At 41.8% G+C, this 25,671-nt stretch overlaps 1 protein-coding gene across 1 annotated transcript in view; it reads right to left on the bottom strand.

Annotated features, from left to right (window-relative positions):
- The window catches only part of LOC145345606 (uncharacterized), a 92,700-nt gene that overhangs the window by 37,677 nt on the left and 29,352 nt on the right, over positions 1-25,671 (bottom strand). The window contains exon 3 of the mRNA XM_080193438.1: positions 5,468-9,118. Within this exon, the coding sequence (XP_080049564.1) occupies positions 5,468-9,118 (3,651 nt within the window). The remainder of the gene's footprint in view (positions 1-5,467; positions 9,119-25,671) is intronic.

The raw sequence follows: 25,671 nt of genomic DNA on the forward strand, positions 1-25,671 counted from the left end.
TCTCTGCTTTAGGGTTATACTTTTGGTAAAATTCCATGGTCTTGCATTGTCTGGGAGGCGTTAATGAATCTGCATTCCAGTAACAGTACATTAAGCATGCATCTAACATGGAATTTTGCTGGCCATGACATTCCTTGGTCTTAATGTTACATCACAGTAGACTGCAACAGTGGTGTTGCACTAATTGCTCAATCTAGGTTACAGACTCCTATAGGATACCTACAGTGCAGAAGAGGCCCTTGAACCTGCACTGATTCTCTGACAGAATGTCTTACCCAGGCCCTCTCCTCTGCCCGATCCCTGTAGCTCCATACATTTCCCATGGTTAATCTCCCTAACCTACACATCTTGGGAGCACTGAGGGGAAATTTAGCACAGCCAATCCACCTAACCTGCACAGCTTTGGACTGTGGGGGGAAAACGGAGCACCCGGAGGAAAAACGTGCAGACGTAGGGAGAACATGCAAACTCCACACAGTCACCCAAGGTCTGAATAGAACCCGGGTTCACTGGAACTGTGAGGCAGTAGCAATAACCACTGTGCCACCTATAGTTAATTATAAAAAAGGCAAAAATAAATGACCCTTTAAGCTCACAAACTAAACATCTGCATACTAATGTCTTGTGCAGTAGTCTAGCTTCTAACACTATCTGGGTTACGTATTTGTGCATGGAATCTAGTGTGGATTGACAATACATCTGTAGTTTTGATGTTAATTAAACAAGTCCATGGAAAATGAGATCTGACAAAATCTAACTTTTTAAAAGCTAAATAAAATTACTGATGCTGTCAACTCTTTTTTCCTGGATATCTTACCTGGGCATCTCTGAATTTAATGTTTATGTTTATGTTGTTCTTAACCATTTTGAAAATTATTGGAAATCATGATGAGAGAAATGTTTTAACAATGTTTCAATGAGAAATAAAAAAATGTCCGGTTGTCAGCTTGGCTTCAGGTTACATATCAGCAAAACTGCAAAGCTCTTGCAAAGCACTAAGTTACAGCAGTAACTCTTGGCACACTGCAGTGTTGGCAGGCAGTGAGAAGAGAGCGTGAGAGAGTGACACCCTGCCCAATCCCGATCTGTCCACAGTTTTAAGTTTTTAAGTTTCAAGTTTATTTATTGTCACAAGTAGGTTTACATTAACACTGCAATCAAGTTATTGTGAAAATCCCCTAATTGTCATGCTCCGGCACCTATTCAAGTACACCGTGGGAGAATTTAGCATGGCCAGTGCACCTAACCAGCATGTCTTTCAAACTGTGGGAGGAAACTGGAGCACCTGGAGGAAACACACGCAGGCATGGGGACAATGTGCAGACTCTGCACAAACAGTGACCCAAGCCGGGAATCGAACCGGGGTCCCTGGTGCTCTGAGGTAACAGTGCTAACCACTGTGCCATCTTATCTGGAGTGTGCGAGACCTAGGGTGGCTTGCCTGTCCTTTGGCCCGGGAAGGATATTAATTGGTCACTTAAGGGTTGCTTCCCTCCCAGCCACAATTCCTTTGGCTGGCTGGAACTCAGGGACTGGGGGCAAGACCAGCAAATCATTCTGCTCAATTTAGAAGAGGAGCTAAGATGATGCAGCCATTACCAGTCCTCTTTCCAAATCAACCTTCATGCTTGATCTGTGGGTGCTGCTGACCCCCACCTGGCCTTGCCATCACAAACCCCACCAGCAGTGAGTCCCCTCCACACCTAGCTGGTCCTGTGGGCTCCACCACATAGACTAACAGCACTACTGGTAGTGCCAGAGGTGCCCACTGCTCCAAATGATGTTGCTGGAATGACAGCTGCTAGCCAATATGACTGGCAGACAGTACACAGAGGTGGGATTTTCACCAAGTGAAAGGCAAGGGTCCCACCTCCAGCAAATTTACATTCTCTGAAACATTAAATGGCCGTGGGGCAGCAGGATTAGAAGGGATGTATTCCTCTCCAGTCTCTTCAGGTAGCCGGGAACACTGACTCAGGGGTTGAAAAGCAAAATAAATAAAAATTGGATTGAGAAAGACAAAAGTCTCTAACAACAATTAAAAGCTGAAGGAACGAGACATCACACTTTTAAAGTTATCTATCAGTGAGAGAATTTGTTTGGCTGCAATTAAAGATTAATACAATTTTAAAAATGATACTTAGACTAAAACAGAACAGCCTCACTTTCTGTGTGAAGGAACTTGTCACTGCTCAATGCATGTGCATGATCAGCCACATAGTAAGGTGTTACTTTCGCACTGTTTACAGAAAAGATGTGAAACTTGGGCAACAACTTCCTGATTTTCATGCTTAGCTCTGCATGTGTCTTCACCTGAAGTTGCTCTGCAATCTCTGCAGGAAGAGCGGGCTGTTATATTTTCAATAAATTCCAGACCAACATTACTGTGACAGTGTGCCCAGTAAAAGAACTGACTTCAGTTACTCTTGCAATATTTTGTTAGCTATGGCAATTTCAAGTAGTCGCAATTCTGAAAATAATTTCAGTTAGTCACTTTAAAATCTCACTTTACTTAAATAAGGCTTTATTTCTAATGAAAGTGTTTTAAGTTAAAGAAACTACAGGTGATATATGCTCAAAACATGGTTTAATCACACGACTGAAAAATCCTACAGGAAGCCGTGTTTCTTTACAGAATAGCAGCAATGTGGCGTAAATACTTATTTTTGAGAGTAAAATTAATCATTTCAGAAGGGAAGGTCCTTTTCGCAGAAGCCACAAATACTCTGAGCAAGCGCTCTCCTGGGAGATGAATTCAGAAGCCAAAAACTTGTTTTCTTTCATGTGACTGTAATATTCCTACTTGGCTGAATTTGAATGCAGCTCGCCAATGCCTCAAGGCAAATGGAGAACAAACTGGTCTTTAGATACAACCTTGATTTGTCAATACAAAAATGGAAAACGCTCAGAACATTCAGCAGGGTGGGTGGCATCATGTTGAGAACAGCCAAATATAAGCCACACTGCTATCATTGAGATCTTTCATGTGCAGGCTTGGTATGTAATCTAGTGATACAAGACCAGCAAACATTCTCCTCTCATTTAATCACCCCCACCACTTTATCCTCTCCTGCAGTGGCTGCCAATTCTGAATAATTGCAGTTTAAAACTTACCCTTTCATATGCACTTTCAAAATTTAAATGAAAACAAAAATGACCATTGGCACCCCATAGCAGAGTTGCGCGTTGGTAAGGAACTGAACAACTCCCATCTGCACAGATTTGATTGCAGTCCCCAAATCAGAGCGTAAACAAGGTATACCATTCCTGAGCTTTTTCTTGTACATATCAAGTTTCAGTGAGGTTGCACCGATCTGTGACGAATGCAACACATTGAAGGGCACCACCCCTATCTGAAAACCAGATCAAGTATCAGTGCTTGCTGAATTGGAACTTATTTAGGGTTAGTCCTCAACTATCCAAAATTGAAATGAAGGAACACGCGATTTGCATCTGGTTTTGCAGACATCTGCCTTGCTGTAGGGGGACTGGAATTCCCCAGAGTGCTTCACATAATGCACAGGATGCTGTTGTGTTATTGCACAAGGGAGAGGGAATATGTACTCTACACCCTAAGTTAATGAGATTCTTTTCTTTGTCTTACTGGCCAGGTCAGAAGTAGACATTTCATTTCCAGTGCATCCAGAACAAAACTGGAACTGTTCCAATTTTAAGAAAGCCAGATTTGGATCGACTGTTAGGGAGTTCATTCCAAACCGCTAGAAATAGTTAAATTTAAACTCATGGAGAATCAAATTGAAGGTTAAAACAATATCCCAATGACCTGCCTGTTGTACAATAGCAGCATTTCATGGATGAGCCTACACTTAGAGTCACAGAATACTTATAGCATGGGAGGAGGCCATTTGACTCCTTGTCTGTACTGACTCTCTGCAACAACCACCCATTCCCCCACCTTTTGCCCTCAGTCCTGCAATTTTTCTTCTTTACAGGTAATTATCCAATTCTGTTTTGTAAGCCACAACTGAACCTGCCTTTACCACAGACACACTGGCAGTACATTCCAGATCCTCACCACTCTTCCATTTTTTTGAGCACCTCATAGAATCCCTACAGAACAGAAGTAGGCCATTCAGCCCATCAAGCCTACACCGACAACAATCTCGCCCAGGCACTATCCCTGTAACCCCATGTATTTAACCTCCTAATGGTCCTGACACTCAGGGGTAATTTAGCATGGCCAACCTAACCCGCACATCTTTGGAGTGTGGGAGGAAACCAGAGCACCCAGAAGAAACTCATGCAGATACTGGGAGAATGTGCAAACTCCACACCGACAGTGACCTGAGGCCGGAGTTGAACCCAGATCCCTGGCACTGTGAGGCAATAGTACTAACCACTCTGCCATCGTGCCACCCACAATCAAATCTCCTCTCAGCTTCTCTTAACCACAATTGCTACCGTAAGTGGTTTATTTTGGCATGTCAAGCTAACAGCCAGATCAAAAGATACATTTTAGAAGCACAATATTAAATGAAGCTCTCCAATCAAAACTAAATATATAAATTATTAAAAAGAAAATCACAACCCATGCTTTTTTAAAAAAATGTGATTAAACAGTCTATTCAGATTTAATCTAAATCAACAACCCCAGTGTAAATCTACGGTAGTATTCCTGGGAAAACTGAAGAGGTTCAGTCTCCCAAAAAAAAGTACATATACAGCTTTGTATTTTCAGCCAGTCACTGATCAATGCAAGACTATAATGGAACTGCAGTATCTCTCATCTGCTAAAGTACATTCATTAGGCTATTTAGCTATCAAAGCCTATTTACATCATTTTAAACATGAGAAAACATAACCGAAGGAAAAATATTCAGTCCATCCTCTCAGTACTCTAATTGTCCCATTATATCATGGATGCCCCTTACTTTTATTCACCAATATTCATCACTATTCTTTGAGTAATGCTCTTCCTAGTAATCCAATTTAAATGGACTTTTCACTGACAAATTTATGACCCCTGGCTTTACTTTCGTGACTGAAACTTACTGGTTGCAAAAAAAGGAGTTGCTTAAGACAGGTGGATATTCCACCAGAGTAACCAGACTAACAGGCTTCCCTCTACTGTGATATACAAACAAAACTTACTGATGTGCATACTGATGCATTTTTAAGATTTACAATGATTTCAAGTAAAGATGTATAAATGGCACACAGCCGATTGTTCATCAGAAACAGGTTTCCACCATTTTGGCCCTGCCCGAGTCTCTTCAGTCTTGCAATGCTGCTTGCACTGGAGGGTTCCCTCATCCACACGCGTTCACCACTACAATTTTTTAATGTTACTTCACTTGCGATATGAAGTGGAAACATCTGTGTGGTGCTGCACCACTCCTCATTTCTGTGTCCACCAAGGTTTTAAGTGCTGATCACAACAGCCCAAACAGGCATCTCCGTCCTTCCTAATGGAGGATTTCCCTTTATTGCACAATTAGACTTTAACTTATGTGAACCCTGGCATGCCGCTTGAGGTTGGTCATAGAAGCACACGAGTAGTTACACTGGTCACACTGGAAAGTTTCTTTCTTTATATGGTTCCTCATATGCCGTTTGAGGTTACCCAGTTGGGCAGAGACGTAGTTACACTGTGAACATTTATATGGCCTTCTGTAGTTGTGTATGTTCATGTGTCTTATGAGGTTGCTCTGGTACTGTGAGGCAAAATTGCACAATTTGCAAGAGAAGACTTTTTGTTCTTTGCTAAGGCTATTCTCAGTCTCCCCTTCCTGCTTTATCTCCATCCTTTCCATGTGATTCTGTTTGTGGCGTTTAAAGGTTGCCTTGCTGTCAGATACAAACTTGCAATGGTTACATTGGTAAGATTCCTTTCCTGCATGTGTTCGAAGGTGCCTTTTGACATTGACTAACTGGGTGGAAGCATAATTACACTGGCTGCATTTGAAGGGCTTTTCTCCTTTGTGGCTCCTGATGTGTCGATTAAGATTCCCCAACTCTACAGTTTCATAATAGCAATGTGAACATTTATACTGTCTCTTCCTTTTCAAATTCCTTGAAACGCAGCCGGGCAAAGAACTGCTCGCCTCACAGGAGGGAGACTGATCATCATTTTCAAAGTTATCTTCCTGCGCAGATAGACCATTCTCTGACTCTTTTTTAATGCTAATGCTGTCTGATTGCACCAGTTCAGCTCCTTCAGAAGAGGGGGAATCCAAATGGCTGGATGCTTGTTTCATGTGTGTTTGCAAATGCCTCTTCAAGTTTGCAAAATTAATGGATGCATAGTTGCACTTGTTGCATTTAAATGGTCTTACACCCAAATGAACCTGGATGTGGCGCTTGAAGTTGCCAGATTGCTTGGTGGTATAGTTGCAGTGGGAGCACTGGTACTCACTTTTGCTGTTGCTGTGTGTTTTCATGTGTGCTTTCATGTGCATTATGAAGTGGTTGGGATACTGGGTGACAAAACTGCACAGTTTACAAGAGAAGATGTTTTCACTAGTTTGATGGACAATTGTCTCTTTGGAAGATGGCTGCGGGTCACTAGACGCAGAGCCTGAATTGTGTGTTTTCATGTGTCCCATTAAATCGTTTAGGTGTTCTGTGATGAAGTCACACAGATTGCAAGAAAAACGCTTTTGGGCATTTTCATTCTCTCTTTCTTCCTTGCACTGTGGCTCTCCGCCATTGTCCACGTGATTCTGCAAGTGCTCTTTCCAACTGGTTACGCTGCAAGTAGAATAGGTGCATTGGCCACACTGGTAAGACTTTTTACCCGTGCGAAGCTGTTGGGTCCCCATATTTTTCCTGGCCACCTCTGCATGTGTCTTCATGTGCCTTGCAAGAATACTTGGGTACTGGGCTTTAAAATTACACAACATACAACAATAGGGTTTCTCGGATTTCACCGAACTGCTGCCCTCCCCCAAGGATGTCTTTTCTGTGTGAATTTGCTTGTGTCTCTTCAAGTTCTCCATGCGGCTACAAGTGTAATTACACTCATCACACCTGAAGGGTTTTTCCCCAGTGTGGATCAATATGTGCCTTTTAAGGTTACCTTGCTGTACTGTTGCATATTCACAGTAGTGACACTTATAGGGCTTCTCTGAGTTGTGTGTCTTCATATGCCTCATGAGGTGGCCTGGGTACTCTGAGATAAAGTTACACAGCTTGCAGGAATAAAGTTCCTGAGCCTTTTCATTCCCATTCTCATCGTCTTCCAACAACAATTCTTTCTTGACATGACTCTCCTTGTGCTCCTTTAATTCCACTGCACTGCTGCAGGTATAATAACAAATGCCACATTTGAACGACTTGGGCCGAGTATGAGTTAATATGTGACGTTTGAGATTTCCTGACTGATGAGATGCATATTCGCACTGATCACATTTGAAAGGCTTTTCTCCTAGATGAATCCGGATGTGCCGTTGCAGATTCCCTGATAAAGAAGATACGTAATTACAGTATGTGCATTTGTAAGGCTTCTTTTCTCCACTTCCAGTTTTCTCAGTGTGGTCTTGCTGGTGCTGCTTTAGGTCAGCCATGCTGTCACAAACATAGTCACACAAGCGACACTTAAGGGATTTTTTGTGTGTGTGGGTCTGTCTGTGCCTCTTAAGATGCCCTGACTGATAAGTTGCATAGTCGCATTGGTCACATTTGAAGGGTTTCTCTCCCAGGTGAATTCGAGTGTGCCTTTGGAGGTTCCCCAACAGTAATGACGTATAATCGCAATATAAACATTTGTAAGGCTTCTCCTCCCCGATTTTTGTTGCAACTTGCTCGGCAGTATCGGTTGAGGCTTCATCGGTGACATTTTGTTTATCTTGCAGGTGCTTTTCCTTATCTCGGTGAAGCTTTTCCTTTATGTGAATCTCTTTATGCTGTTTTAAGTCTAATAAGTTACTACAGCTGTAGCCACAGCTCCGGCATTTGAACATCTTTTCACGTGTATGAGTGAGCGAATGACGCTTAAGATTCCCCATCTGACAGGAAGAATAATCACATTTGTCGCACTTGAAAGGTTTCTCCCCCAAATGAATACGGGTGTGTCGTTGGAGATTTCCGAGCAATGGTGATGCATAGCTACAATACAAACATTTATATGGCTTCCCCTCACTATTTGCTTTCATCGTGGTTGCATCCAATTCATTATTTTGCAATAAACTTTTATCGTCTTTGTGGCTTTGTTTGTGCCGCATCAAGTCCGCCATACTGGCCCCTGTATAGTCACACTGGCTACACTTGAAAGACTTTTTCCTTGTGTGTATCAGCATATGACGCTTGAGATTCCCCATCTGACCAGACGCATAGTCACACTGGTTACACGTGAACGACTTTTTCTGGGTATGCGTGAGCTTATGGCGCTTCAAGTTTCCTGACTGGCCAGTTGCATAGTAGCACTGGTCACACTTAAAGGGCTTTTCTCCAAGGTGAATTCGGATGTGGCGCTGTAGATTCCCCATCAGTGATGAGGTATAGCTGCAATATGAGCAATGGTAAAGCTTCTTTTCTTCACTTCCTCCGGTGGACATGTCACAATCTGCCCGTGAGGGGAAGAGCTTCTTTGAAGCAGCACTACCTTTTCGTTCTGACAAAGGTTTATTTTTCATGTGCTTCCTCTTGTGCCGTGTTAGGGCTATCATATGATCACAGGTAAAATCACAGTAGCTGCACCTGATGGCCTTCTTCTGGGTTTGGTTTTGCACAAGGGCTTCTAATTGGTCAGATGTATTGTCACACGTCAAAGGCTTCTCTCCTTCATGGCTCAGAAAATGATGCTTATCCACGTGATTAGTTTTAGAATTGCTGTCAGAACATTTATTCAGTTTGTCATCCAGTGCTTCGGTTTTGTTCAGACTGTCACAACGCATAGAAGTTTCCTTAAAACCACAGTTGTCTTCCAACATACTGCCTACACTGCCTTCCATGCTGTTCTGACTGACAAAGCCATTCGTCTGCTGAGGGGAACTGTCACAACAGTCTGTCAGCATTTTAAGTGGCTTTGGGGTAGATTTTACTTGGTTACCCACCATCGCAATATCATTTTGCTGCTCCTTTCCAGTTTTGCGTCGTTTGCAGCTTGGCGAAAACTCTCCATTGTCATTTGCATGAATAAGGTCCAAGCTATCAGAACCTGCAAATAAAAATCAACACAATCAGTTTATTGGGCAGTGCCAGTTGGCAAGAAACACCAACATAAATAAAGTCTCATTCTACCAACAGAGCTACAGTACCAGCAGTTGTGATGGGCAACAATCGCGATGCAGGATATATTAAATTCAGTATTTTACTAACATGGTACACACTTCTCTGCATTTTCATTTCCAATGCCTTTTAAAAAAAGCATTGGGTTTAACAAAAACCAAACATAAACTGCAATAATTAGATGGGGGTGATATAAACTGCAATTCAGTAAAAGTCAAAAAGAAGCCACAAAAAAAAAACAGAAAATCTATTTTCCACAGAATAAATGTTGCATTTATTATGTATCAAGGTGTGTTAGATCTAAGGTCCTCTGTGACAGAAAACTAAAAGACTTTCATTTTTCTTTCAGGTTTGAGCTTAACCCAGGCAGATAGGATGAAAATCTCTGAAGTACATTACGGTAAAAATGACCCACTGGTTATGAAGTGCTTTCAGATGCCCTAACGGCAATAAAGCAGAATGACAAGGTTTTCTTCTTTGCTGACTAATAAAAAAAGAAATTGGATAGTCTGCAGTCTTCTTAAAATGCAAATTTTGCCTGTAAAACAACAGCACTCAGAAACTTAAAAGATGGAATTATAAAGTGCCAGCGGGGAGTGAGGGGCATGTGGATAATATTTCTGCAATAGTAAAGAGAGAGAGGAATGCCTATAAGGGAACACGATGGGGTGAGGGGAGAAAGAGTGTGAGTGTGTGTGTGTGTGTGTGTGTGTGTGTGTTTGTGTTTGTGTTTGTGTGTGTGTGTGGGGGGGGGGGGGGGGGGGGGGGGACGGCGGTGGTGGAAGCAGGGGAGAAACAAATCATTCTTTTTGGATAGTGTTAAAAGGAACTTGAATCTAGATCTGAGGCATGGGAGAGTTGACCTAAGGATTTTCGTTATAGACATTTGGGGCAAAAAGCCAAGTTCCATACCATCTACATGGACCTAACATTTATAAACTCCAAACATCTGAAATATGCAGAACAATTAAAAAGCAAAAAAAAACACAGCAGTTTATATAATGAGTTAAAGCTCCACCTTATTATTTCGGTCTTCAGTGTTGGCATTCAGAAATGCTTGTCATATGACGAGCGAAATTTCTTTACTGTGAAGTACACATATAAAGTACGTAATCAGAAAATGCCTGACCAAGGTCACATTTTAAACTGACAGCATAAAGGAAGGTTAATCCAACTGGCAGCTCAGAACAGAATGTGGCAGACCATGATGAAAACCAGAAAAAAAAATGCAGGTAGGTAACTATAACTCATTGACTGCCGATTTCAGGAATTTTCACATGAAGGCTCATTTTAGGGAAAGGGCTCAACTGCTACATTATGCCCAGGATGACTTTCCTACAGATATGTTACATCTAGATTTTATAAAAACAAGAAAAAACATTTTTCACTCTCTTCCTGGATTCTGCCTCTTCTCAGTGTGTCATACTGGTGTACCATTCCATGGGCAAAATCTATCATCTCAGCTAGTGAATGTTAAAAGGTTGTTTGCATGGGTGGAGAGGCAAAGATAATTTTTATTAATTAAATTCAAATTCCATCAGCTGCTGTGGTGGGATTTAAACGAGTGCCCCCTGATGAATAACCTGGTCAGATGAATTACTAGTCCAGTGACACAACCACTATGCTATCATTTTTCTCTCTATATATCTTGTCAGTAGGACTCAGTAGATAATGATCAAGAGCGAGGATCTTTGCTATTTTCTTCCCCCAACCCAAAAATACTGCAGTTATACCTCTATACCTGCCTGAATGGAGATCTGCTCTCTGTGCAGGCCACAAACTGAAGTGTGGCCGTTCTTTGTTGCCTCTGATGTGTCATGTGGCAAATAGTTAAAGCAGTGGCATCAGCCTTCGTCAGGCGAAAAACTGCAGCAGGCGACGGTGCAGAGGGACCTCAGGGTCCTTGTGCATGAGTCGCAAAAACCCAGCTTGCAGGTGCAGCAGGTGGTCAGGAAGGCGAATGGGATGCTGGCCTTCATAGCGAGGGGGATTGAATATAAAAGTAGGGAGGTCTTGCTGCAGCTGTATAGGGCATTGGTGAGGCCGCAGCTGGAGTACTGTGTGCAGTTTTGGGCGCCGTACTTACGCAAGGATATTTTGGCCTTGAAGGGAGTGCAGAGGAGGTTTACTAGGCTGATACCGGAGTTGAGGGGGTTGAGCTATGAGGAGAGGCTGAATAAACTAGGCTTGTACTCGTTAGAGTTTAGAAGAATGAGGGGAGATCTCATTGAGACGTATAAGATGATGAATGGGATGGATAGGATAGAGGTGGAGAGACTCTTCCCGCTCAAAAAAGACAGTAGGACTAGGAGGCACAGCCTCAAGATAAAGGGGGGGCGGTTTAGAACGGAGTTGAGGAGGAACTTCTTCACTCAAAGGGTGGTGAATCTCTGGAATTCTCTGCCCGCTGAAGTGGTGGAGGCTGCCTCGCTAAATATTTTTAAGACGCGGGTTGATGGGTTTTTGATAAGAGAGGGGATTAAGGGTTATGGGGAGAGGGCAGGAAAGTGGAACTGAGCCACGACAGATCAGCCATGATCTTATTGAATGGCGGGGCAGGCTCAAAGGGCTAGATGGCCTACTCCTGCTCCTATTTCTTATGTTCTTATGTTCTTATTCCCAAAATCCTAAGGTTAACTGAACAGGGAAAAACAATGGATCAGAACATGTAATGGGAACAGTGACGTCTACATGGGCTTCATTACAATCAGAAACATTTCACTATTGGGCAACATTTGAAACAGAAAACAAGGGAAACAATTATCCCCAATCATGCCCCGTGAAAATCACAAGAAAGCATCAACACTTTCATAGAGGTATTAGAGGCTAAATTGATGAAATCATTAGCACAGTGCTCAGGTGTGGTAAACATTTGCATTGGCAGGGTACCAAAAATTTGATTGTATTTGCATGTCTGGGACATTGACCAGCTCCAAACTTTAAGATTAAGTCTGCTCTCGAGCAACAATGAGCAACATCACTTATATGAATAGAAGTTCTGAGAAATTTAAAAACTGTAGTTTTTCTACTTTAGAAAAGAGAATGCTGTGAATAGCAGTAGCTGAAATACCGAAAGTTGCAAACTTAAAAAAGTAATTAATTGTTCAGTACCGTGTAGTTTTCACAACCTAAAAGTCAGGAGTATAGGGGGTAAGAAAGGAAGCCAGATGACTACAAGTTATTTTCCACCCAAAAGTTGAAGAAAGAATTTAAAAAAGGTTAGGTAAAGAACAATGGTGTTAATGAGTTGAAGAGACAATTAAATACTTTTCTGGAGGGAGATAAGAAGTAGTATAGGATTTATAAAGCAAGGACTAGGGTATTCGATTAAATTTCTCTATCCGTTCCTAATAATTCTAGTATTACAATGTTAATTTTTTGTGATAGAACGGCAAGTCTAGCAACAATATCAATGTAAAACGATAAGTTATACCTCATTAGAAAAGTAGCAACAGCTGGGTAGACAGTTAAGAACAGGACAAGGAAAATACTTTATATGCAAGAAGATTTGCATGTTGGCAAGATCACAGCTGCAACCTGCCAGCCATTTTAAAAATATACACCATTTCAAGCTATCAACAAGGTTTGGTGGCTCAATGGTAAGTTAAACAAGTTTTCAGTCACACAAAGCTAAACCAAATCTAAAAAGAAGATGCAGTCATACCTTAATAAAAACTCATGATATATTTAAGAAAACAAGTCATGTTGCCCATCACTGACCAGAAGTAATGCTACTCTGCTGAAATTTACTGAAAGCAAAACAATTATTTTCACAAACAGTTAATCTGTAAATGCAAATAAAAAATTCTATTTCTGTGCAGTAGCGCTACTTACCGTAGCAGATTGGTTTAAGCCCCAAGTATTGATCCGGGGTCACTGAAGAACAAAGACCAAGTGGATAAATGGGTCATTTTCCTTGCGCAACCAAGTGTGTAGTATTGAAAAAGCCATACTCTATACGGTTATAGAATTGCTGCAATGGCATTAGCAGAGTAGAAATATAGAAAAATTCCTCTTTTTAACAGAGGCCATGTAAACCACTTCCTTTGGTCAGGTCCAGGGAACCTGACACACATCTCAAATCGATTTATTCTCTTTTTTTAAAAAAAGCTCATTCACAGAATGTGGGTTTTGTTAGCAAGGTCAACATTTATTGCCCATCCTTAATTGCCCTTCAAGTGCTGGCAGTGAAGAACTAATTGCCTTCTTGACAACTGAGGGACTTGCTAGGCCATTTCTGAGGGCAGTTAAATGTTAATCGCACTGCTGTGGTCCTGAAGTCACCTAGGTAAAGATGGCAGATTTCCTTCTCTAAAGGACACTAGTGAATCAGATGGCCTTTTCCAATATCCAATAGTTATATGGTCATCTGTAATGATCGAAAACTGAGATATAGAAAATAGGAGTTGGCCATTTGGCCCATTGAGCCTGCTCCACCATTCATTTTGATCGTGGCTGATCATCAAATTCAATATCCTGACCCTGCCTTACCCCATACCCCCGATTCCTATAGAAATATTGCAATGTTATGTTCTTGCACATTTTTTAGATTGTGCAAATACATAAGCAATAATAAATTGCATCAAAATTGAAATCATACTAAAACCCATTCGAACCATTGAAAAGTTACAGTGCAGAAACAGGCCATTCAGGCCGTCATCCATCATATCTGTGCTAGCCAAAAAGAGAAAAAATGGCACTTGCCAATCATTTTAATCCCATTTTCCAGCACCTGGACCATAGCCTCACAGGTTACATCACTTCAGAGACAGATCCTTTCATTTGAGTTGAGCACTTCGGCCTTAACCACCAATCAGGCAGAAAATTCCAGATGCTCACCAAACTTTGGGTGAAAAAGTGCTTCCCCCATGTCCCCTCTAATCCATCTACTAATCACCTTAAATGTATACCAGCTAGGAATTGACCCCTAAGCTGAGAGAAACAAAGTGCTTGGGAAGCAAAGTAATTAATATTCAGTCATTTAGCATGAAGTGTCACACCCATTAGTTACTACACTGCAGTGCATCAGGATGATGGTTAACTCTGTGACTGGTTTAAGGACAACTGTGGAATTTTGTTCAGCTCAAAATTATGAGGTAATTAATAGCACAAGAGATCATGGAATGAGCTGCTCCGCATAGTTCATGAGGCCTCTTGTTCCACAAGTCACTTCCCATAAATTATGTAATGTGTCATTTTTTAACCAAATGCCCATGGATGTACAGTGAATTCCATGTAAAAACACTTTTGATCCCAGAATTCTCAACTGTTCCGACTTAGGTCAGTAGATTCCTAAACTCTCTTCAAAAAAACGAGTGCCCTGTCATTATTGAACAATTTTGTCACTTCAATTGCAAAGTTGACTCCCAGAGCAAATGTTCGTACTTGCTTACTCTCAGAAACACAATATTACTCCTTTCTGTGCCAAGTTATGCCAAATTTCATTCACTATTATACAGATTTCCTAGACACAACACAAAACTTTGGCTTTAATTATTTGTACATTAATGCTCAGTGTATGAGAAAGACCAAACTATCACCTAATTTGACCCAAAGACAGAAGCACATGACAGTACTCTATAAGAGATGGCGAGTACAAAGATAGCATGGTTTGACATTTCAATTTGTGATGACATATGGATTGAACTTGAGAGGTTGGAAAAGCTGTTCATACTCCAGCCAGTACGTACCATCATCAAAACACAATCCAAATTCAAGCACAACCTCTCCCGACAAATCAGACATTCATTTCTCAGTAAAAAAAAAGCATAATAAAATTGCCTCTCATATTGTGTCAATGCTGTTGTAACAGTTCACAATTTTTATAATGAAGGAAAACAAGTAAGAATATCACAGATTTGACAGGGTGCAGTGTTTCTGTATAAAGTCATCCTTAACCCCAGATCACTTGATACATGAAATAAAACAAAAAGGTTACAGACATTAAGGGGACAATGGTGCGATGGTATTAATGGGCTAGTAAACGTCCTGGGAACACAAGTTCAAATTTGAATTTAAGTAATTAATAAATTTGGAATTAAAGCACAGGATCAGTAATCAATATCATTGTGGTATAAACCCATCTAGTTCATTCACATTCTTTAGAGAAGCTCTGGGAATCCACAACATTGATTCTAAATCCCATGAAGCTTCATGGCATCAAAAAGGGCAAGAAAACTTCCTGCTGATTATCATCTACCACCCTCCCTCAGCTGACCAAGCTGAACTCAAATTGGAAAAAAGCACCAAGGGTGGCAAGAACACAGAATGTATTCTGGGTGGTGAAACTTCAATGCTCATCACCAAGACTGACCCATTAGTACCACTCCTGCCCAAACTGGCTGAGTCCTGAAGGACATAGCTGCTAGACGGGTCTGCGGCAAATGATAAGGGAACTAACAAGAGCAATAAACCTACTTGACCTTGTCCTCATATATCAACCTGTCACAGGTGCACCTGTCCATGAGAACATCGGTAGGAGTGGCCGCCACACAGTCCTTGTAGAGATTAAGTTACAGAACTAACCCACTGTTCTTAATTGAATAGATTCAGAACTGATCCAGCAGCTTGAAACTAGGCCTGAAGCAGTGTTGGCTATCAGCAGAACTGTATACGGTATTCAACCATAATCTGTGACTTCATGGTCCAGCATGAAGTCACTCTACCAGTAGCATCAATCCAGGGGACCAACCATAGTTCAACAATAAGCGCAGCAGCAGCAGCATCAGGCATATATAAAAATAAGGTGCCAACTTGGTGAATCTACAACATAGGGTGGCACGCATGCTAAACAGCAATACGCAATAGGCAGAGTAATGCAATCTTTTACCAACAGGTCCAAGTTCTACAGTCCTACCACATCCAGTCATGAATAGAGGTGGATAATTAAATAATGCGCCAAAGGATGCTGCTTCACAAACATCCCATTCTCAAGAATTAGTGAGCAAAGAACAAAAAACAGCCTGGGAAACAGGCCCTTCGGCCCAACGAGCCCGCGCCGCCATCTCAACACCACCAGTCCCCCTCTCCATCCACAACCCTTGTCTAATGTTTTATGGCCATCCACACTGAGGGAAATTGATTTAGGGACAATTTATTACTGCCAATCAGCCTAACAGCACATCTTTGGGGTGTGGGAGGAAACTGGAGCACCCGGAGAAAACCTACGCAAGCACGAATGCGCAAACTCCCACAGACACCAGCCCAAATCCAAGTGTCTGCACAGCAATCAGTGATGGTCACTGAGCTGTCGTCTTGCCCAGTATCTGGTCCAGTTTAGGCACACACTAACGACATGAAGCACTAGGCCAATCTCGAACAGCCAAGAGCAGCCCAAGTGCGACCCATCGCGTGAATGCCCCTCGTTGGACACAAGGCGGACCGACTTAAAACCTGTGAATGAAAAGGAAAAAAACAGCATATCCGTGCAAAAGACAAGGCTGAAACACTTCCAACCATCTGCATCAGAAGTGGCAAGTGGATGGCCCATCACAACCTCCTTTCAGGTGCCCCAAATCACAGATGTTAGGCTTCAGCCAACTCAATTCATGATGTTAAGAAACAGCTGAAGGTGCTGGATGCTGAAAAGGCTCTGGGCCTTGACAACATTCCAGAAGTAACACTGAAGACATGTGCTCCAGAACTGGACTTCCAATCCCCCCACCACCAAGCTTCTCCAGCACAATTACAACACAGGCATCTATTCAACATTGGAGAAAATTGTACAGCCATATCTTATCCACAAAAAGCAGGACAAACCCAATCAAACCAACTACTGCTCCTTCAGGCTACTCTTGATTAAAACTGCTGTTGGTAGTGCTATCAAATGGCACTTCAGTTTTGCTTCCACCAGGACTAGCTGTTAAGCCTTGGTCCAAACTCGGACCAAAAAGAGTTGATTTCCAAAGGCAAGGCAAGAGTGACTGCCAGACTTGACTGAGTGTGGCACTGAGGAGTCCAAGCAACATTATAGCCAATGGGAACTAGAGGAAAAAATTCTCCATCAATTGGAGTTATATTGAGCACGAAGGAAGATGGTTGTGCTTGCTGGGGGCAAATCATCTCAGCTCCAGGATGTTGCTACAGGAGTTCCTCAGGGCAATCTTCCTGGGGGGACATCTCCAGTTGCTTCAATGATCTTCCTTTCATCATAAGGGCAGAAATGGGAATTCTTGCTGATGATTACACAATGCCATTTGCAATTCCTCAGATACTGAATCACTCTGTATCCATAGACAGCAAAATGTGGGCAACATTAAACTAGGGCTGATAGATGGCAAATAACATTCATGCCACACAATGACCAGTTCTAATAAGACTGAATCTAACTACCTCGACTTGATATTCAAGAGCATTGCCTACATCAACTTCTTTGGGGGGGGGGGGGGGGGGGGGTATCACTGACTAGCAGTTGAACTGGGCCAGCCATATGACTAGAACAGGTCAAAGGCTGAAAATTCTGCAGAGAGTAACTCACCTCCTGACTCCCCAAAGCCTGCCCACCATCTACAGGGAACAAGGCAGAAATATAATAGAATACTCTCCACTTGCCTGGATGAGTGCAGTTCCAAAAACATTCAAAAAGCTCAATACCACCAGGACAAAGTCAGCAACTTCACCAGCAGCCTATCCACCATCTTAAACATTCATCGCCTCCACCACAGCGATAGCAGTGTGTTTACAAGATGCACTGTAGCAACTCACCAAGCCTCCTTTGACATCACTTTGAAAATCCATGACCCCAACCACCCAAAAACACAAAAATAGCAGATGCATGGGAACACCACCAAATTTAAGCTCCCTTCCAAAGCCACACACCACCCTGGCTTAAAATATATTACTGTTTCTTCACTGTCACTGGATCAAAAGTCTGGAACTCCCTAAAAGCACTGTAGGTGTACCTGAACCAAATGGGACTACACCAGTAGGCAGTTCACCTTCTCAAGGGTAATTAGGGAAGAGTGACAAATGCTGGCTTTTGCCAGTGACACTTTTGTGAAAGAATAAAAAAAGTGTAATCTTAAGATCTGGAAGAACCAAAATTCCTTGACGAGTGATGTTCCCCAAGAGACCTGTGACTTTTTAAACCTCTTTGTCCTGGGTTTTAATCCAACAGAACTAATAAGGTGCAAACTCACTAGTCTGCTTCATGTATATATGAAACCAGTTTACACATCCTCGACCCATTTTGAACCACTTTTGGCAAAACTTCCCCAATTCAACAGTAATGGAAAATCTCATTCAGAGAGACCATACAGTGCAAAAAAAGGGCAAAAAGTCTTCTTGGTTCCGTGGTGAGAAAAGAGCCAAGTAAAATGAGCTTCCCTCACAGCTACCTGATCAGGGAACACTTAAGAAACAATGACAAAAATGGAAAACGTTCCACTCTTGGTGCTAAAGTCCTTCACATTGGAGTATAAATATTTGATCATTATCATAAATATATACAAATAACATTGTTCTTTGTGCAGAAAACAAAGCTACTTTAAGTAAGATATTGAGACAGAGAATAAGTGTTGCAATACCACAACAAAATCACCAAAACTCAGTTTTTTTTTTAAAGAGGATAGCACTTTTTTTTAAACTTTTCTCTTTTGGCTCAATTAAAATGGAAGCTAAAAAGGTTGGGAGGAAAGCAATTTTTCCGCAAAGCACATATGTAACCTCTTCTTAGAGGAATCAATAATGATCTGAAAATGTAAATGAGCACATTGCAAGTATCCTACAAGGCACAAATGCACCAAACTAAACAAGATACCCTATGTTATAAATCCTACAGCAATTAGGCACATTCAAAATTTGCTGCAGCCATATTGCAATTCTAACCCTGAGCTGAACATTTTCAGAAAAGTCTGGTGCAAGGACAAAAGACACCTTGATGACGAATGGCACACTGTTGAAAAAGGCTTGTACAAAAGCGATTTGCCTCGGAGAAACAATAAGGTGTCACAATAACCGTGGAATTCAATGATGGATCACAGTAGCTCTTGCAGTAAACAGAGGTTGCTCTCGAAGTTTCATACAATTTCTTATTACTGTCTGATGTACAAGCATCGTGTCACAAAATGTTGAAAAAAAAACCTCTTTACAATTCAGAAGCAACTACACAACTATACAAATGATTTCAATCTCGTAAAATTTTATCCCTCAATATCAGACACGACACAAGAACACAAGCATTAGGAGCAGGAGTAGGCCATTTGGGCACTCAAGCCTGCTCTGCATTCCATAAAATCATGGCTGATCTGATTGTGGCTTTTTTTTAAACCGCAAACTATATATTAAAGCCAATGCAGAACCTTAGGGTAACCTTCCTAACAAGTTCCCTTCCTTTGGAATAAGTGGTGGACGTGAGGCAGTTACTTATCAGACCCAGAACTGTCTATCTAGCCCGAATACTCCAAATGCCAATACGAATTATTGCAATATATCTTTTTCAAAATTGTGCAGTAGCTTCCACAATATAATTGACAGCTTTCAAGTAAACAATGTCTTCCATCAAATATGGACACACAGGTTCAGGTATTTTCTTCAGACTGCAGTAAGTTAATAGTTGTTTTCTTTACATTATTGCAAAGAATACTTCCACATCCTGAAATTGCTCTTTTTTGTATGTTTACTGAAAAAGATAATGATTTAACCCTTTGAATCCTCAGAAAAATCTAACTGCTTGGAATAAATTTGAAAAACAATGAAAAAAGTGGTTAGATACATTTCACTCAGGAGTCCTGAAGGTTACTGAGTGTGTTTCTGAGCTTGCGGCATTTGAGATGCACACACTGGCTGCAGCTCCAGTTGCAAGTGTCACACTTGGAACAGCTTGCTGGCCATGTGGTCACTCTAGTGAGATTTCAGATTGGCTATGTTGCTGCAGGCAGAGTCACAGTCTATTTCCAAAGGGCTTCTCGTGCATGTGAATTTACATGTTCTGTTTGCGGTTTTCCAGCTGAACAACTTGTGGCTTTGTCACCTCAGAAGAGGAGGTGGCCTCTTCTGACAAATGCTAGAGGTTACATTTTGATCAGTTGTTCTGTCCTGCGGATTACTGTCCGTCATGAGGCTGGACTTATGACACGAGAAAGGGATAAACATTTCACAATTTGCTTCTGCCTCAATGTTTTTCGTATAAGTACACTGGCCCGCCTCGTATTCTGTCTTTAGTCTTTTATGACTGGAAGGACGTTCATCATTGCATCCAAGCATAAACAACTGAATCTGCAAATAAAATTGGATGCGTTCCAAAGATGTATGGGTTAGGTTGATTGGCAATGTTAAGTTGACCCTAGTGGTAGGGGGATTAGCAGGGTAAATGTGAGGGGTTATGGGAACAGGGCCTGGGTGGGATGGTGGTCAGTACAAACTTGATGGGCCAAGTAGCCTCCTTCTGGGATTCTCTGATTCTATGCAGTGTCTTTCTTCAAGTGAAGTGCACATTAATAAACACCAATTTAAAAAACAATTCTGAGATTTATTCCGGTGAGAGAGAGAAATTCTGCCCTAAAATATTTGAACTAACTTGTATAGCTTCATTATACTGTTCCATGTAATTTAACTACAAAATATCCTCTGCTGAGCGGAAGTGATCCATTTTCTCTCAGTCTGGATAGTAAGCATTTGGAAGCTCTCTTTTCTATAATATGCTTCTTCACAAATAAACAGTCTCCAGTTTTTCAGTGGATTGGCAAGAGGGAGATGCACAAAGACAGAAAAAGAGAGAATGAAGATAACCACTGCTACTGACAGTTCTCAGCAGTTTCGCTGGAAACAACACGGTCACACTAAGGTTTATCTCTATTTGTTCTATTTCTTGTAATATCACATTTGATAAACTTAACAACTTTTTGAAAATATTTCCTCCTTTGTTTGAACGTTTTGACTTGCGCTTGGGGAAGATTCTGTGCGTTCGCAGGCAAGAAGCAAGGGAAACAGAAAGCAAGAAACTCTTGGCCAGTTAGCCTAACATTTGCTATTAGGAAAATACTAGAATCCATTATTATGGACGTGGTTACAGGATATTCATAAAATCATAATTAAAAACAGGCTTTGTGAAAGGTAAGTTATGTTTGACAAATTTGTTAAGCGTTATTTCAGGATGTAACAAGCAGGGTGTATAAAGGCAAACCAGTCAATGAAGCATATCCGGCTTTCCAAAAGATATAAATTAAGGGGCCATGCAAAAAAAATTATTGCACAAGAACTCATGGAATTGGGGGTTACATACTAGCATTGATGAAGTATTAGTTAATTAACAGGAAACAGATTATGGAATAAACAATCTTCAGGTTGGCAAACAAAGTAGTGGGGTGTTGCAGGGATTGGTGCTGGGGCCTCAGCTATTTACAATCTATATTAATGACTTGGACGAAGGGACCAACTGCATTGAAGCCAAATTTACCAACAATACAAAGATAGGTAGGAAAGCAAGTCATAAAGACAATACAAACAGTCTACAAAGGGATGTGGACAGGTTAAGTGAGTGGGCAAAAAGTTGACAGATGCAGAATGTAATGTAGGAGAATATGAGGGTGTTGACCTTGGCAGGAAGAATTAAAACAAAAACAGAATACTATTTAAATGAAAAGAGACTGTAGCATGCTGCAGTACAGAGGGATGTGGGTGCCCTTTTACATGAATCACAAAAGGTTAGGATGCAAATTAAGAAGGCAAATGCAATGTTGGCATTTATTGCAAGGTAGATGGTGTATCTTGCTGCAACTGTACAAAACATTGATGCACAAGCCACACCTAAAGTCACATGTAAAATTTTGGTAGCAAAGATATACTTGCATTGAAAACAGTTTAGACAGGTTCACAGTGGAAAAGGATCTTGGTGGTTGTACTGCAGACTTGCAGTGGACTGAAAAGCTTGAGCAGGTAGACACTAAGAAAGGGGATGTGTTGGAGCTTTTGAAAAGCATCAAGTTAGATAAGTCGCCGGGACCGGATGGGACGTCCACAATAACGGATTCTAATATTTTCCTAATAGCAAATGTTCAGCTAACTGGCTAAGGTTATTGTGGGAGGCGAGGGAAGAGATTACTGAGCCTCTGGCAATGATCTTTGCGTCATCAATGGAGACAGGAGTGGTTCCTGAGGATTGCAGATGTGGTTCCTTTATTCAAGAAAGGGAGAAGAAATAGCCCAGGGAATTATAGACCAGTGAGTCTAACCTCAGTGGTTGGTAAGTTGATGAGAAGATCCTGAGAGGCAGGATTTACAAACATTTGGAGAGATATAGTATGATCAAGAATAGTCAGCACGGCTTTGTCATAAGCAGATCATGCCTTACGAGCCTGACTGAATTTTTTTGAGCATGTGTCTAAATACATTGACGAGGAGAGCAGTAGATGTGTTTTATATGGACTTCAGCAAGGCGTTCGATAAAGCGCCCATGCAAGGCTTATTGAGAAAGTGAGGGAGCATGGGATCCAAGGAGGCATTGCTTTGTGGATTCAGAACTGGCTTGCCCACAGAAGGCAAAAAGTGGTTGTAGATGGGTCTTTTTCTGTGTGGTCGGTCACCAGTGGTGTGCCCCAGGGATCTGCTCTGGGACCTTCGCTCTTTGTGATTTTTATAAATGATCTGGATGAGGGAGTGGAGGGATGGGTTGATAAGTTTGCTGATGACACAAAGGTTGGAGGTGTTGTGGATAGTGTGGAGGGATGTCAGAAGTTGCAGTGAGACATTGATAGGATGCAAGACTGGGCGGAGAAGTGGCAGATGAACTTCAATCCAAGTAAGTGTGGTGATTCATTTTGGCAGGTCAAATAGGATGACAGATTATAACATTAAGGGTAAGACTCTTGACAGTGTGGAAGATCAGAAGGACCTTGGGTCTGGGTTCATAGGACGCTCAAAAGCAGCTTTGCAGGTAGAGGCTGTGGTTAAGAAGGCGTATGGCGTATAGGCATTCATCAATCGAGGAATTGAGTTTAGGAGTCGGGACATAATGCTACAGCTGTATAAGACCCTGGTCAAAGCCCACTTGGAGTACTGTGCTCAGTTTTGGTTGCTTCATTACAGAAAGGATGTGGAAGCCACAGAAAGGGTGCAGAGGAGATTTACAAGGATGTTGCCTGGATTGGGTGGCATGCCTTATGAGGATAGGTTAAGAGAGCTCAGTCTTTTCTGCTTGGAGAGACGAAGGATGAGGGGTGGCCTAATAGAGGTATATAAGATGATGAGGTATTAATCAAGTGGATTCTCAGAGGCTTTTTCCCAGGGCTGAAATGGTTGCCACAAGAGGACACAGGTTTAGGGTGCTGGGGAGTAGGTACAGAGGAGATGTCAGGGATAAGTTTTTCACTCAGAGGGTGGTGGGTGCGTGGAATCAGCTGCTGGTAGTGGTGGTGGAGGCGGATTTGATAGGACTTTTTAACAGACTTTTGGATAAGTCCATGGAACTTACTAAGATAGAGGGTTATAGATATGCCTAGTAGGTAGGGACATGTTTGGCACAACTTGTGGGCTGAAAGGCCTGTTTGTGCTGTAGTTTTTCTATGTTTCTAAGGCTGATTCCTGGGATCAAGATGTTGATTAATGAGGAAAGGTTGAGCATGTTGGGTCTATATTCAGTGACACTTACAGAGGTGATTTACTGTAAGATTTAAGGTTCTGAGGGGGCTTAACAGGATAGGCACTAGGAGGATATTTCATCTTGTGGGGGAAATTGAAAACAAGAGGGCACAGTTTGAAAAGGGGACTCCCATTTTAGACTGAGATGAGGAGAAATTTCTTCTCCCAGAGGGTTGTTCATATTTGGAATTCTCTTCTAGAGGAAACAGTGGAGGCTGGACCATTGAAAATATATATTCAAGGCTGGGTTAGACAGATACTTGATTGACAAGGTACTCGATGGTTATGGGGACAGGCAAGAAAATGGCGGCAAAGTCAGATCAGATATAATCTTATCGAATGGCAGAGCAGGTTCAAAGGGCTGAATTTCCAACTCCTATTTCCAGTGTGCTTATTGCGTACTGCAGATTCTAACATAAACAACTATTCTCTATGTACAAAGTAGAGAAATCAGTGTCAATAAATGAAGCCTTTTAGTGGAAATGGAACCTCTTTTTATCTAAAGGACACACAAACATTCTAGTTGTCGTCCCCAAATAGAAACGATGAGGAAGAACCCTATTTCCTATGTTCCATAACTTCATCTGCTCAGTTTGCAGATATGGTCATAACATGCCACTTGTCCACCTTAAAATTTCTGTTGTTGAAACCTTCCATAAATGCTTTTAGAATTATAGAAACCCTACAGTGCAGAAGAGGCCAATTGGTCCATCAAGCCTGCACCAACAACAATCCCACCCAGGCCCTATCCCTGTAACCCCAAGTATTTACTGTATTAGAAAAGAAAATTACTGCAGATGCTGGAATCTGAAATCAAAAAAGAAAATGCTGGAAAATCTCAGCAGGTGTGGCAGCTTCTGTAAGGAGAGAAAACAGCTGATGTTTTGAGTCCAGATGACCGTTTGTCAAAGTTAAAAGGCTTAGAAAGTGGGAGATATTTGTACTGCAGGGTGTGGGAGTGAAAAATGAGTCATAGCCACAGAAACCAGGCGAGAAGGCTGCTAATAGCTGTCCACAGAGAGAATAGAAGGTGTGAATGGCCAAACGGCACACAGTCCGAAATGAAGATATTGGGGGCGGGGGGGTGGAACGGATGGGACAGAGGTAAGATTTAGAAAATGAGAAGCAAAGGGGGAGAAAAGGTAAGGGAAGGGGGATAAAGTAGGGGGAAAGAGTGGGGGGAGGGAAGAAAAATGAAGAAGACAATAAAGAAATAATAGGTAGAGAACAGTAAAAAAATTTAAACAAAATGGAATGAAAACAAAGTGATTGAGGTAGGGTAGAAGAATCTTATCTCTGTCCCATCCATTCCCCCCCACAATCAATACCTTCATTTGGCCATTCACACCTTCTATTCTCTGTGGACAGCTATTAGCAGTTTTCTCCTCGGTTTCTGTGGCTTTGACTCGTCTTTCATTCCTACAGCCTGCAGTATAAGTATCTCCCACTTTCTATGCCTTTTAGCTTTGATAAAAGGGTCGTCTGTACTCAAAACGTCAGCTCTTTTCTCTCCTTACAGATATTGTCAGACCTGCTGAGATTTTCCAGCATTTTCCCTTTTGGTATTTACCCTATTGGTCCCGCTGACACTAAGGGTAATTTAGCAAGGCCAACAAATCTAACCCACACATCTTTGGACTGTGGGAGGAAACCAGAGAACCTGGAGGAAACCCACACATACACGGGGAGAATTTGCAAACTCCTCACAGACAGTGACCTGAGGCCAAAATTGAACCAGCAGTGCCAACCACCTTGCTGCCCCAGAAGTCACCTTGTTTAATCAACTGGTATACTCTCCTGTACCACCCTTCATCCTCTGCTCTGCCTGGATCCACTACAGTTTGCCTACAGCCGCAACAGGTCCACAGCCGATGCCATCTCCCTGGCCCTGCACTCAACCCTGGAACA

The sequence above is a fragment of the Carcharhinus amblyrhynchos genome, chromosome 7 (genome assembly GCF_965287045.1).
Source record: "Carcharhinus amblyrhynchos chromosome 7, sCarAmb.v2.hapA, whole genome shotgun sequence".
Taxonomy (NCBI): domain Eukaryota; kingdom Metazoa; phylum Chordata; class Chondrichthyes; order Carcharhiniformes; family Carcharhinidae; genus Carcharhinus; species Carcharhinus amblyrhynchos.